A 14276-nucleotide genomic window follows, 5' to 3' on the forward strand; every position below is an offset into this window, starting at 1 on the left:
CCCAGGAAGGAGATGTCGGGGCCGGGCTCTGCCTGCAGTTCTGCTTCGCTGCTGCACCAGGGCTGAGCAGCTGCGGGAGCCTTGAGGGTTTTTGATTTGGGCACCAGCACCAAGTGGGGCTCAGCTCAACGCCCCCGACCCCAACTCCTCCACCCGCAGCCTCAAACCCTGCGCTGGCCTCAGCCCCCACCAGACCCCACAGACGAAGCAGCGGGGACAGATAGAACCATGGGGTCATTTGGGTTGGAAAAGACCCTCAAGATCATCAAGTCCAACCATTAACCCAGCCCGGCACTGCCCCGTGTCCCTGAGAACCTCATCTCCGTCTGTCCAACCCCTCCAGGGATGGTGACTCCACCACTGCCCTGGGCAGCCTGTTCCAATGCCCCACAGCCCTTCCCAGCAAGAAATTGTTCCCAATATCCAACCTAAACCTCCTCTGGTGCAACCTGAGGCTGTTTCATCTCATCCTATAAATGGTTCCTGGGGAGCAGAGCCCGACCCCCCCCGGCTCCAAGCTCCTTTCAGGCAGGTCAGAGATCAGAAGGTCTCCCCTCAGCTCCTGTTCTCCAGCTGAACCCCCGGGTCCCTCAGCCGCTCCCCTGACCCCTGTCTGGTCTGCGGGACCCAGACACAAAACACCTGTGGACTCCCAGCCCTCAGCTCCAGCTGTGCATCCCTCCACCAGCTCCAGCCTGGCTGGCTCCTGCCTCCTCTTGGGCTTTTATTTTTGTCCTATAACCCCAGCAGCTGTCGCTATTTCCATGGAAACCCTCGTGAAACCTGTAGCATAGCGTCCACAGGGGTCACCAAGCCTCCCTGTCCCCCGTGTCCTATATTCCAAGCCCAGTCACAGCCCATCTCCAGTTACAGGCGACATTTCTCTCTAATCCCGGGGAGGCTGCAGTTCTTTGGAAGGGAGCAGAAGGTGCCGGAGTTTGGGGACACGTCCAGGACACACAAACACCTTTGTCTATGCCGTATGCTGGTGGGATGCTGCTGCGACTGAGTGACCCGCGGGCAAGAGGTGCGATGGAAAGTGGGAGCAGGGGATTCCCGGGGTGCCCCTGGCTCGGTGAACCCCAGTTCTGCTCTGTACGGAGCTCTTGACCCAGATGTGCCACGATGAGTTAATGTCACCTCAGTGCACTTGGAGAGATGTTTCCATAGTGGGAGAGTTGAGCACCATCCCCAGGGCGGCCGGGCAGTGAGGCCAAGCCCCCTGAGAAGCGGTGCCACAAAACTGTGACTTTATCACGGCAAACACACACCAAAGACGGGAAAAGGGGAGCAGATGCAGAAAATCCAGAAACCACAGCATGGCACGATCAGGCTCCGGGAGCTGCGTCGCGCCGGGACGGCATCTCCAGTCGAGTTCTTGTCACCCCTTGCCTGGACAACTCAAGGAGGTGGGGATTTGAGACATGTCTCAGGCTTTCAAATTCTCTGTTAATCAAATCCCAAATGCTAAAAGGAGTCAAGAGACATGAAAAGTGTTGCTAAAGAAGTAGGGAGTGGGGGAAGGAAACAAATAAACCCACCTCCTCGATCCCCTGCGACGGAGCGGCCCGCTTCTGCATCATATCTCATCTGGGAAAAATTATATGTTGTGAGTTACGTGCTTCTTTTGAAAAGCCTTAAAGGAGATTTAATAAAATGAGACAAGCTAATAATATAGGGAATGAATAGCAACCCTGGATGCTGCATCTTGATTTAATCAGATGCTTTTCCCCAGGGGATGAGCAAGAGCTATAGCTAAAGCCTCTCTTCCCTACCCAGCTGCTCCCTCTTCCTGCAGCCCCTCCTTCCTTCTCCCGTCTCGGGGGAACAGCCAGGGCAGGATTTGGGGTCCCACAAGACCCCAATGCGTGTGCCCATGGGAAAGGCATGAACAGCTGTTCCAATCTTGGCTTTTTCACCTGTAGGACTCAGCCGGGAACCGTGGCCGGCTCAACCCCAGGGTGATAATACTTCCCAGCTCGGCAGCGTGCTCAGAAATCAAAGTCATGTTCTGATGTCGTTGTTCTTTTCTGAGTATCCCCATCTCGCCTGTCCTGGGCAGCACGATGCTCACTCCCGCCTCCTGGTACATTTTGCTTCCTACATTTTTGCAGAGGCTCGTACGGCTGCGAGCTCCGTTTTGCTGCCTGCACAGTTCGTCCAAGCTGGACCCTGGGGAGCCGCGTGTTCTTTCGCTGGGATGTTTATGTGACTTTCGTGGAATTTCCTTTCCTCAGCTACTTGCTCATGGCCGCCGGGTGGGTTTTGTTCATTGACAGGTGGCTGGTAAACCCGGGAGGGTGCAAAGAGGGAGAGAAACAGCAAGAAACTAGGGATTGATCTGTGCTGAAGATACTCGATTCCATTAAAGGTGTTTCATGCACAGCAGCCTGCCTGAGGCTCTTGCTGTACCGAGCAGCTGCATGAAAGACCTTGTATCCTCCAAAACCAGGCGAGGAGCAAAACACCCCCCAAAAGGCAGGGTCAGACAGTACTGAGGCAGTACAGCAGCCGGAGGGCGAAATGCTGTTTTCCCTGCCCCTGCTTAAGGCTCGCGCTCTTTGCAGTCAGGTCAGAAATAGGCGGTGATTTTTAACAGAGTCATAACCGTGGGAAGGCTTTGCCTCGCAGCAAAGTGGATCCTTTATCATCCATCACCGGCAGCCGGCTCCTGGCAAACGTGCTCTGCTTCCTGCGGGAGATGAGTTTCTAGATGATCTTGGGGAGACTCAGCCTAACGCCTCGTAATGCTTCTCCAAGGCTCTGCGTGACTCTGCTGGGCACTCGGATGGCACAGGCAGAGCCCACGTCCTCTCCTTGGGAGCTCCCACAGCCACTGGGGTCTCTGCCCACGCTCCTGGGGTCCCTGCCCTTGCTTTTGGGGGGTCCCCGGCAGGGTGGTCCCATCACACCCGCATCCCTGAGCCGAGCCCGCAGGGTGCCAGCAGCACCTGCCTCATGGCGTGCGCTGCCTTTGCTGTCGCCAATGAGCCTTTTGGAGGGAGCAAATGGATTTTCTGTTGCTGAAGCCTGCTAACCTAAGAGCAGGCTTCGAGCGGGCTATTTTTGCCTGTTCCTGGCACTATTAATAGTTGTACAGTTAACAATAAAAGCCAATCAAGATGTTCGATTTGTCTGTCCCCCAGAGGTCTGCACTTCCTATTCCCTCTGTTGTTTTCCATCAACCGCTTCAATTAAATGATCTTTTTGTTATTTTGGGGGGGTGATATATTTGTGCTTTGTAATCGGCTATTAAACCTCTTCGCTGTCTCGCACACAGATCAATAAACACGGGAAACTGTTCCACTTTGTACCCCCAAAGTGTCCTTGTGCCTCTGCTGCCAGGGATGGGCTGTTCAAACTGCTGCTCCCTCCCACCCCACAGACAACCCCAGTTCCTCCAGAAACCTTCAGACAGCGTTTAAGTTAACGTCCAAGCATGCGACCACACTCAGGGGAGATAAAAAGCTCATCGACATCCATTTCTCAAGCCGTGCTGATGAAATGCACCGTGCTGCACAAACGCGTGTATTCTAGCTGTCCCTGAGGTCCCTCTCGGTGTTGTAGATAAGGCTTCTGCAATCCTGAACCTTATTTAAGCATTACCTTTTGCTAAGATTTTTTTTTCCTAATAGATGCTCACAGGTTTTTTGATTCAAACTCATCAGCCTGATGAGCTTTCCCTGGGTCTTGCCTTTTACCCATTGATGGAAAGATCAGGCACCTAATCCGAAGCAGCACCAGGGACCCCACCTGCAGGTACATGTCCCGTGTAGTCATTACCACTGAAAACAATGAATCCTGTTGGCAATTGCTAACCTAAAGATATGTAAATCATTTCAGTTTTAGGTCAGTCTGCTCCTCTAACAAAGAGTGACTTGCAAAACGCCCAGTCAGAAACTACAGACACTACTGACCTTGCAGCTTTAGACATTTTCGAACCCTGCACGTTAGTTGGGTCTTAACACACATTTCGAGGCTGTCGGATAAAGTGCCCTTTAGCTGGATGTTGCTCGTTATATGCTAAAATGATTATGTAACCAATATGCAAATGTGCAACCAATTGGCTCTTCAGGACTGACCCGAGTAGCGATAAGGTTTTGTATAGAATGGCTGTGACTTTCCGGCGCGCTGGCTTTGTTCCAGCATCCAGGCCTGTGCAACTCTGTAATAAACAATATCTCGTCTCTGGGTGCTAAAATTTGGCTTAATTGCGCACCGGGTGACAGGGCCCTGGTTTGGGGACAGCGCCCTCGCCTGCCCCCTAGCGGGGAAGTCGGTGCTGCAGCGGCACGGCTCTCGACGCTCCGGGACGGGGACCGGGACCGGGACCGGAGTTAACGGGACCGCAGCGCTGCCGACCCCTCCTTCAAGGCTGCGGTGCCGGTGAGACAGAGGTTTCTCCCCGCTCCCGTCCACTGCCCCGCGTACCGGAGCACGCACGGGGTGTTTTCTCCGGTCTTTCTGCCGGGCAGGTACCCGCACACCCGCTGCTGCACCGGGAGGAAGTGTAAAACGGAGCAAAAGCAAAGCGGGGAGCGGGATGGGACCCTCCCCGCCCCGGCTCCCCCCGCCCCGGGTCGCTGCGCCCGGCAAAGGGGTCTCGGTCGGGGCGACTCCACCGCGGAGCCCCGGGAGCTCCGACCCGGCTGCGAGGCTCCGGGAGCCCGCACCGGGCTGCCAACGGGACGGGTACAAAGCACCGAGTCCCCAGGGTGAGCTGCGAAGGGGTGGGCTTGCAAACGGGACCGGGAGCCCGGACCGGACTGCAAACGGAACCGGGCTGCGCAGCACCGGGAGCTCAATCGGGTCTGCAAAGGGTCCGGCTGGCAGAGCATCGGCAGCGCGAACCGGGCTGCACATGGGACTACGCTGCCGAGCACCGGGACCCCCAAGCGGGCTGCAAACGGGACCGGGCTGTACGGCACCCAGAGCCCCAAGCGGGCTGCAAACGGGGCCGGGCTGTACGGCACCCAGAGCCCCAAGCGGGCTGCAAACGGGACCGGGCTGTACGGCACCCAGAGCCCCAAGCGGGCTGCAAACGGGACCGGGCTGTACGGCACCCAGAGCCCCAAGCGGGCTGCAAACGGGGCCGGGCTGTACGGCACCCAGAGCCCCAAGCGGGCTGCAAACGGGGCCGCGCTGTGCAGCGCCGAGAGCCCCAAGCGGGCTGCAAAGAGTCCGGCGGGGGAGCGGACCGGGCGCTGACTCAGCCGCCGCCGCCCCGGGCCGTGACGCGCCGAGGGGCGGTCGCTGCCGCCTCCATATAACGCGGCGGCAGCGGCGGCCGTGCAGAGCTCACACCGGCCTTTCCTGCGAGGGGAGCTGGGCTGAGCAGCCGGGCAGACATCGCCTTCCTTCTCTTCTTCCTCCTCCTTCCTCTCGGCACAAGCTGCCCCTTTGCCGGCTTCAATGAAACTGGCAGCGATGATCAAGAAGATGTGTCCCAGCGAGGCTGAGCTGAGCATCCCCGCCAAGAACCGCTACCGCATGGTCATCCTGGGCTCCTCCAAGGTGGGCAAGACAGCCATCGTCTCGCGGTTCCTCACAGGCCGCTTTGAGGAGCAATACACACCCACCATCGAGGACTTCCACCGCAAGTTCTACAGCATCCGCGGTGAGGTCTACCAGCTCGACATTCTGGACACGTCGGGCAACCACCCTTTCCCAGCCATGCGTCGCCTCTCCATCCTCACAGGTACTTGGCTGGGGAGCACCAGGAGGAAGAGGGTGGTCTCTTGTCATATTTCAGATGGTTTTGTCCAGTTTGGGGATGTTTCTCCAGCGGAGGGAGGTGGGATTTTGTGTGTGCACGGGGTGAGCAACTTTGCTCCTTGCATGGGGTGGATGAGAGGATGCAGGACCCAGGTGCTGCCCTGTCCATCCCTCTTCAAGTGTCTGTATGGCTTAGGCAGCAAGTCTCAGTGTGTCCTCATCCCTGCAACCATCTCACGTTCCCTCTTTGTCCCCAGGAGACGTGTTCATCCTCGTGTTCAGCCTGGACAACCGGGACTCCTTTGAGGAGGTGCAGCGCCTGAAGCAGCAAATCCTGGAGACTAAGTCGTGCCTGAAGAACAAAACGAAGGAGAACACAGAAGTGCCCCTGGTCATCTGTGGCAACAAAGGCGACCGGGACTTTTATCGGGAGGTGCAACCCCAGGAGATCGAGCAACTGGTGGGAGGGGACCCCAAAAAATGTGCCTACTTTGAGATCTCAGCCAAGAAGAACAGCAGCCTAGACCAGATGTTCCAGGCGCTCTTTGCCATGGCCAAGCTGCCCAGCGAGATGAGCCCCGACCTGCACCGCAAGGTCTCGGTCCAGTACTGCGACATCCTGCACAAGAAGGCTCTGAAAGGCAAAAAGCTGCTGAAAGAGGGGGGCCGGGGCAGCACGGAGGAGGCGTACGGCATCGTGGCCCCCTTCGCCCGGCGACCCAGCGTCCACAGTGACCTCATGTACATCCGAGAGAAAGCCATCGGCAGCGGGCACAGCAAGGAGAAGGACCGCTGCGTGATCAGCTAGGAGCCCCTGCTCGCCCTGCGACAGGAAGGAAAGAAGGAAGGAAAGACGGGAGGGGGGAAAGATGCTCATTTCCAAATTGACTTTGGGCAGGCAGGAGAGTGGGCAGGTGCCCACCCCGGGGTCGCCTCTTCCCCAGCCTCCCTCCTCCCAAGGGATCATTTTCATCGGTTACCTCCCCTCCCCGGGGGTGCATTTTTGGGAGTGAGGGATGTGGAAGGGGAGGCTTTGGAGGGCAGGAGGGGGGTGTCGCTGGGACCAGCCTCCTCCGGGCAGAGAGACAGGGAAAGGATGAGCTGCTGGGCAGCCAGGTGGGAGGATGAGTGTGGAGGGTGTTTCTTTCCCTCCCAAACCACCCAGCCTCGGGCAATGCCTTCAGGAAGGAGGGCAGAGACCTGACACCACCTGCCTGGGGCTTTGGGCTTGGTTTTTTGTTGTATTTTGCTTTTTTTTTTTAACTTGAGAAACTGTGCACGGACTCTGGCTCAGTGTCATGTGTTTGTCTGTGTCTGCAAACCACGCGCAGAAGACACTTGTAAGCTGTTGCAAAGACATTGCAGAGTTACAGCCCCGATGGACCAGAAAAACTGATTCTTGTTTACATTTGTCTTGTCTGATTTGCAAGATTTGGAGAGGGTGGGGGGAGTGGGAAGGGTTTTTTAAATAATAGGCACTTTATGTAGGTATTGTTTGTCATTGACATGAACAAAAAAAAAATCTTCAAGTGTTTCTACCGTGGGTGAAACTTGATGTTTTATTTTTTCTACAAAACAATAAAATCTTTTTAAAATGACACCTGTGGGTTTGCCTTTGCTTCCTCGCCCTGCCCTGTGGCAAAATAAAATCATGCTAAACAGAGACCTGAGCCCAGCTGTGAGGTGCTAAAAACTGCTTCTCGACTCAATCGCATTATTACCCCGTTTTCTCCGACTCCCAGTGCAAAGGTTCCCGGCTCTGCAAGCAGCCGATTTCTTGCCCCATGGGTTAACGAGGGGCCACGCACACAGTTTCTCAAACGAGTCACTGAGCCAAGACTCTTTCCTCACTTTACTAACGCCGTTAGGATCCTGCCAGCCCCATTGGCATGTCATTCACTGCCGAAACCCGGCAGGCTGACATCACTTCGTTATAAAGAGCTGATTGTGTTCCCTGGTTTTTCCTGATTAACCAAGCACACTTTAATGATGTCAACAGGGAGTGACTCATTTGCGCCCTGTCCGGGATATTGTTTTTATTTTGCAATATGAGTAAAGGAAGTACTTTGCTCCAAAGGTCACCTTTGCATCTGATGGTTTTTAATCTCTTTAATAAGCGGCATTAACCACTGCTAGAAGTGAAAGGGAAAGGAGAAAGCTCTTCAAAGAACAGTTCTCCCTGGCTCCAGCTGCTGTTTCAGTTCATTTTCAGCCCCCATTCCCCCTCGGGCAGCAGAACTAATCTATGTTTAACACATATTAATGGCAAAAAAATTCTATCAAAGCCACAAAACTAAGGTGGGTGAGCGAGACTGCAAACCAAATGGCTCCAGTTTCGTTTGAAACTTGGATTCAAGTTCACAGAGTTAACTTGTTCCTGTGCTAAGTGCCAGACGTTTCTTTGGAAACACGTTGTTTCTTCCAGCTCCGCATATGCCCTGATTTCACAGGAACAGCAGCTGGCAAAAAAAGGAGAACCGCTGTCCAGGTGTGAGATACAAGAATTTATTGAGCTGGGACGGGCAATGGCTGCCAGAAAGGTAATTTCAGTAATAAAACCAGTGTACATTGTGCTCTGTTTACCTTGGTGTTCTGCTTCACTCAAAGTTTACACACTGATGCCTTCCCAAAGTACTAGTACGTACTCCAGGGGGACAGAGTAATCCCTGGGCTACAGGTGAGTCCCAGTGAGCAGAATTACTCACCTCTTGGTTCAGAGAAGGAAAATCCTCCCCAAACAGACTTTGCTTCTCTTCTTTTGAAGGCACAAGTGCTACCTGCCCCTGGATGCTGGTTCTCAATGGATATTGTATTTCTCTAGCTGGTTTTTCACCTCTTCCGCTACTGACCTGCATCATCTTTTCAGCAGAATTCAGAGAAATGTGAGGTTCAAGGTCACGTCTTTTGTTGGTGAGATATGGTGCCACTTACCAGGTTGTTATCAGCTGCCATAGGAGCAAACAGCAGGACAGCGAGCCCTGAAATCCAACTTTTGAGAACATTCCATCAGCTGCTTGCAAATGTTCAAGCCGCTCAAATACTTTTTTGTGGGAAGCCCCTGGGGCACTTCAAACGTGGAACTGACCCGTCCTGTTGAGCCGGACTAACTAAAAGCCATTGTCATTTGTCGCTTTTGCTTCAATTCTACTTGTCCCTGCTCTGTTTTAAGAGCAACATGCTCAATGTACTGCCTACGAGCTGTACTCACCCAAGATTTACGCACCCAAAACCTACCGAAATCCACCCCCCTGGCAGTCCCTGCTTCGCTTCCGCCCCCTGCAAGTCACTCTGTTTCCAACAAAATGATCTAAAGACAAAGGAGCTGGGCTATGCACGTCCTCCGTGCTGCCAAAGTCCTGCCCCTCCTCAGCCCACATCCCCGCAGTGAATACGCAAGAGGAGCAATTTGGAATTTCTACATCTTTACTCATCTCAGGCACAAACATCACTTGTTTAAAAAGAGAGAGAAACACAGAAGTGATTGAAAGCAATCATTCCTCTTTCGACACAGACTGGAAAGTGCCCCAGAGACTCTTTCCAGGAGCAGGGCCAGACAGCTCACGCTTCCCTTTTATGCTCCCTTTTGATGTCTGGCTACTTGTGTCAGTTCAGAAGCGAAAAAAAATGTGGAAAATGCCTTCTTTTTCTTGTTGAAGTTACCCAGCAGGTACTTTGACCCTTAGTGAGGAGAAAACATAATGTCTCCTGCTTGCTTGAATGTAAAACAAAAAAAAACCCCAAAAAACACCCCAAGAGAAAACAAAAGGGATGCATATATAAATGCACAGTCCTATAGCAGATCAAAGTGAACGTACAGCTGTAATCACCATATGTGAAGCACACAGTGTTCTGGTTCAGTGTCACACGCCTGTGATCCACACAGACACAACTTCAGAGCAACGCAAGCAAAAAAAGCATAAAAGAGAAAAGTAAACTTCTGCCGCCTTGTTCTCTCCTGTTCAGCCAGAAGAGGAGGTGTCTCAGACCCGGAGAGCAGAGCTGTGCCCTTCCTACTCCTTGGGGATTTCAAACATGCAAAGGCTCTTGTACTTCTGCAGCAACTCGTTTTTGGTCCGGACCTGCTCCCGCAGGTTCTGCAGCTGCTGCTGCTGCTGCTCCGGGCTCACCCCGATGCCAGGCATGGAGCTGATCAGCTTCCTCATCTCCTGGAACTTGTTCTTGAGCTCGTTCAGCACCTGGTGAACATCCTGGCTGTCCTTGTCCATGCTGCAGAGGAGAGAAAATCAAGATATTGCTGAATTCTCCTATTGGAAATGCCCCTTCAGCCCGTAAAGGTGACTGTCATTTCCAGTACAATCTGGGCTTAAACTGGAATTCACTGGAAAACTTTCAAGTCTGCAGTCTTAAAACATGACCACAGAGCAGGGTAAATTCTCCCTCTGTTTGAACTCCCATATCTCTCTCTAAGGAAGGTAAGATTACGTATGTGTGTTATGTGTAGGCACCTGGAAAAAAAGATCTCAGTTTCACCCGTGACCTGTTGCTGCTGTAATACAAAAAAATCAATGCAGTCAAACAACTTGACAGCGGAAAACAGAAACTGTTCCCCAAAGTATCAGAGATTATCCAATGGCAGAGAAAATGGTACTTTGGAGCTTTAACACAACTCTCTGGGGATGTGTACCTAATAAAAGAGAAGCGACGGCTTTTTTTTTTAATTATTTTTAAGAGCAGCAAAACTGGTTCTGCAGCCAGCTCCGTGCTTTTCAAGGATCAGTGTTGTCTGAGGCAGCGTCTGCCCTCAAACCCTCATTAGTATCTGCCTCAGCTTCATTAGCACCAGCAAAAAGTTTTACTGATTCCAGGCAAACGTGAATCCCCACATCCAGGGTTCCTGTTAATAACAAGAGCAGGATTCTAATGGTCTTTGAAAACCAGGAGCCTGTTCAATAGCCAGACCTAAAAATAAACCTGCTTGGCATGACCAAGGCAGAGAGGCGCTCGATTATAACTTTGGGGAATCGTGACATGGCTGAGAGCAAAACTTTTAACCAGATGGTCGCCGTTCATTTCAAAAGCCTGCTGGAACAAAATATTCATGACTCCCTTCTAAATAAAACCACGGCTTGTACTCTAATGTATCCCCATTATGCAGACATCCACAGTCAGGTTGGCAGTGGAAAAACACGGGCACACACACAAAACCGTGGCACGTCGGGGGAAGGATGGGTTGACGCTGCCTTTAATGGATGCTGGCTTTGCGAGCGACGTCCTTCCCACTCCAGCTCTCTCCAAGTCTTGTTCCCTTCCCCACACATAGAGAACTGATGGCTGCCTGTCCAGTTCATTGATCTGGAGGAATCGTTATTTCAGCTTTGGGGTTTTTTTCCACTGATGGGTGGTTTTCCTGCTGGATCAAGCCACTGAAGCGACTCCCTCTTTGGGGGCACGGACAGGCAGGGGTGAGGAGAGCTGCGAAGAGACTGCAGCTGCCCTGCGGTAACGCAGGACTCACCGCAACGTCCGACCACAGCCTGTGCTGACGGACCACACGTGGACCTGCCTTAAGGCTCAACGTTCTTTATTAAACCAGCACAACCCACTGGTGGTGGAGCCACGCACTGGAATGCCACTTGACTGTACAAGGGTGAAAATATCAGCAAGTCCTGCCTGGGAAAACTTTCTCGGGACCCAAACAACAAGAAAGAGCACATGTTCTTGAATATAAGCAAATTTACGCAATACATCCTCGCTCCTGAGCACAGAGTCGCCTTGGAGATGCGTCTTCATGGCTGAGTCAGTGTCAAAATAGCGAGGCTGGGCTCTGCGACCAGCAGCAGCATTAAAGGATAATACGTTTGCCATCTGTCAGGGGCGCGAGGGAACACATCCCACCCTTTGCCTCTGTGGTCCTACCTGTCTGCAGCACTGTTCAGCGTACCTACGTCTGCTCAGGCCGCCCAGAAAATGCCGTGTGTGACGCCGAGAGAGGTAACTGGGTAGCGGGAGTGGGTGGCTCAGTGGGACCAGGCACAAAATATCCCAGGGACTGTCATCTGCGGGTCACCATGACCTGCTCAGTGACACACAGGAATCTGGGAGGCCTCAGCCCATGGCTACTGCCCACTTTATTTATGTACACACATGCACTTGGCAATGGGCTTAGCATCACTTCTCTGGTCTGGACAGATCAGGCAGAATCAAGTTCGGGGACAAACGCCCACTTCCAGCACAATGGGGAGACTGAGGGAAATCTGAGGGTTTGTGCTCTCATGCCCATTCTGTATCTGGACCACTGTGCCAGGATGTATTCAGTCTTTCCCTGCCACGGCGCTTGGGCTGCAGAGTTGTTAAGTGTTGAAGCTTTCCCACCTTTCAGACCTCCCTGACACAAGCAAAACAAGCAGGACACAAGCCAGTTCCAGCACTGTCTGTGCTTTCTGAGGCTGCGAGCAGCCAAACTGTTCAGTTATCTGGAGCAATAACCCAGCACAAGGATGACACTCCGGGGTACCTGGGCCATCAGAGTGGCCGCAGCGCCTGGGTGACCCCAACACCAGCCAGGTCCTGGGGTGACTCGGAGCAGTGATGCGCTTGGGGCTGTGCCAGCTTCGTCTGACACCCTTCCCAGGAACTACTGATGGGAGAAAAAGGGCAAGTGAGATGCTGAGACACTGGAGGGGTGAACCCATTGCCCTGCTCCCCATCCAGGGCACTCTGAGGATGCTGGTGGTTGGAAAGCAGAATTAGAAGGAGGATCCCACTGCCCTGCTGCCCACCCAGGGCACCCCAGGGATGCTGGGGGCTGGAGAACATCATTAGAGAGCGATCCCGCTGCCCCACTCCTTGTCCAGGGCATCTTGAGGATGTTGGGGGTGGGAAAACGTTAAAGGCGGGACCCCATGGCGCTGCTCCCCATGCAGAGCACCCCGAGGGCCCTGGGGGTCAGGCAGCATCACTAGCAGGAGGTGGCTGGGGTGGGGATAGAATAATTTCAGTTGGAAGAGACCCTCAGGATCATCTAGTCCAACCATAACCCAACTCCAGCACTAAACCATGTCCCTAAGAACCTCGTCTAAATGCCTTTTAAACCCCTCCAGGGATGGTGACTCCAGCACTGCCCTGGGCAGCCTGTTCCAATGCCCCACAGCCCTTTGGGGAAGAAATTGTTCCCCAGACCCAACCTCAACCTCCCCTGGCGCAACTTGAGGCCGTTTCCTCTGGTTCTGGCGCTTGTTCCTGGGGAGCAGAGCCCGACCCCCCCTGGCTCCAAGCTCCTTTCAGGCAGGTCAGAGATCAGAAGGTCTCCCCTCAGCTCCTGTTCTCCAGCTGAACCCCCGGGTCCCTCAGCCGCTCCCATCACCCTTGTGCTCCAGCCCCTCACCAGCTCCGTTCCCTCCTCGGCACCGCCTCTACAGGTACCCGGGCTCGGTGCAGGCCTGCAAAGCGGCGCCCGGCGGGACGGGGGGAGGCCCCCGTGTGCCCGTGGCCGCCGTTACCATTTGATGATGTCGTGGACGAGCGGCAGGAAGGAGAACTCCTCCTGCGCGGGCGGCGGCGGCAGCGCCGGCTTCTGCTCGGCCGGCGGCTCCGGCGGCGGCGGCTCCTCGGCGGCGGCGCGGGCGGCACCGGCGGCCCCGGCCCCCGCGGCCATGGCGGCCCCGGCCCGCGGCGCCGCGCAGTGACGGAGCGGAGCGGGGCGGAGCTCGGCCGGGCCGGCCCGCCCCGCCAGCCGCTGCGCCGGGGCCTGCGCTGGGCCTGCGCCGGGGCCTTCTGCTGGGCTTGAGCCGGGGCCTGCGCTGGGGTTTGGTCTGGGCCCTCCCCTGAGCTTGGGCTTGGGTCTAGGCCTGTGTCGGGTGCTGGGCTGGGCCTTCCCCCGAGCTTGGGCCTGGGCCTGTGCTGGAGTCTGGTTTGGGCTTCGGCCTGGCCTGGGCCTTCCCCTGAATTTGGCCTGGGCCTGTGCCGGAGTCTGGACTGAGCTTTCCCCTTATCCTGGGCCTGTGTTTGCGACAGGGCCTGAGTATGGGCCAGGTCTGGGCCTGGTCTGAACTGAGGTTGGGGCCAGGGCTTGGCCTGGGCCTGAGCTTGGGCCAGGACCAGGACTGGGACCGAGTCTTGGTCTGAGCTTGGGCTGAACCTGGGCCTAAGCCTGGTCTTGGGCCATGCCCCTGTGACCCCTCCACCAATTCCCCATTCCCCCCAGGCCCAGGACAGGACCAAGCTCCATGCAGGAGGTGGGAGGAAGGACAGAGTGGGAGGTCCCGCACCCTGAGGGCAGGGCGAGGAGAAGGGGTCCCAGTGACCCTCCCGCACTGGTCTGGCGGTGGCTCCCAGTGACCCTCCCGCACTGGTCTGGCGGTGGCTCCCAGTGACCCTCCCGCACTGGTTTGGCGGTGGCTCCCAGCCCCTCAGAGTGCTCAGATCAGTGTCCCAAGCCTGGGTTCATCCCTCCCTTTTGAGCCAAATCTTAGGGGAAAAAATTGCATTATTCCATATTAAATCAGTAAGCACAGCAGGGTTTCAGTATCTCTTTTAGCCCCCAGCTTTCCGCCATGATTTTTCATTAGTTGGTGTCCTTAGTTTGGCTTTAATGCAACTGG

General features: G+C 54.8%; 2 protein-coding genes across 3 annotated transcripts; one reads left to right on the forward strand and one right to left on the reverse strand.

Annotated features, from left to right (window-relative positions):
- Window positions 1–5321: 5321 nt before the first annotated feature.
- RASD1 (ras related dexamethasone induced 1) lies at window positions 5322–7151 on the forward strand. The gene is made up of 2 exons (XM_065644969.1): window positions 5322–5698; window positions 5973–7151. The coding sequence occupies exons 1-2, from the start codon at window positions 5413–5415 to the stop codon at window positions 6521–6523; spliced, it is 837 nt and encodes a 278-aa protein (XP_065501041.1). The 5' UTR covers window positions 5322–5412; the 3' UTR covers window positions 6524–7151.
- Window positions 7152–9120: 1969 nt separating this feature from the next.
- Window positions 9121–13341, reverse strand: MED9 (mediator complex subunit 9). 2 transcript variants are annotated; one of them, XM_065644779.1, is made up of 2 exons: window positions 13176–13341; window positions 9121–9942 (listed from the first exon to the last, which is right to left on the reverse strand). In XM_065644779.1, the coding sequence occupies exons 1-2, from the start codon at window positions 13328–13330 to the stop codon at window positions 9726–9728; spliced, it is 372 nt and encodes a 123-aa protein (XP_065500851.1). In that variant the 5' UTR covers window positions 13331–13341; the 3' UTR covers window positions 9121–9725. The 2 variants fall into 2 exon arrangements, 1 of the variants encoding a protein (XP_065500851.1); XR_010606977.1 differs by having other exon boundaries at window positions 9852–9942; window positions 13061–13265.
- Between the last annotated feature and the right edge of the window lie 935 nt (window positions 13342–14276).

This window comes from Caloenas nicobarica, chromosome 14, assembly GCF_036013445.1.
Source record: "Caloenas nicobarica isolate bCalNic1 chromosome 14, bCalNic1.hap1, whole genome shotgun sequence".
NCBI classification, from domain to species: domain Eukaryota; kingdom Metazoa; phylum Chordata; class Aves; order Columbiformes; family Columbidae; genus Caloenas; species Caloenas nicobarica.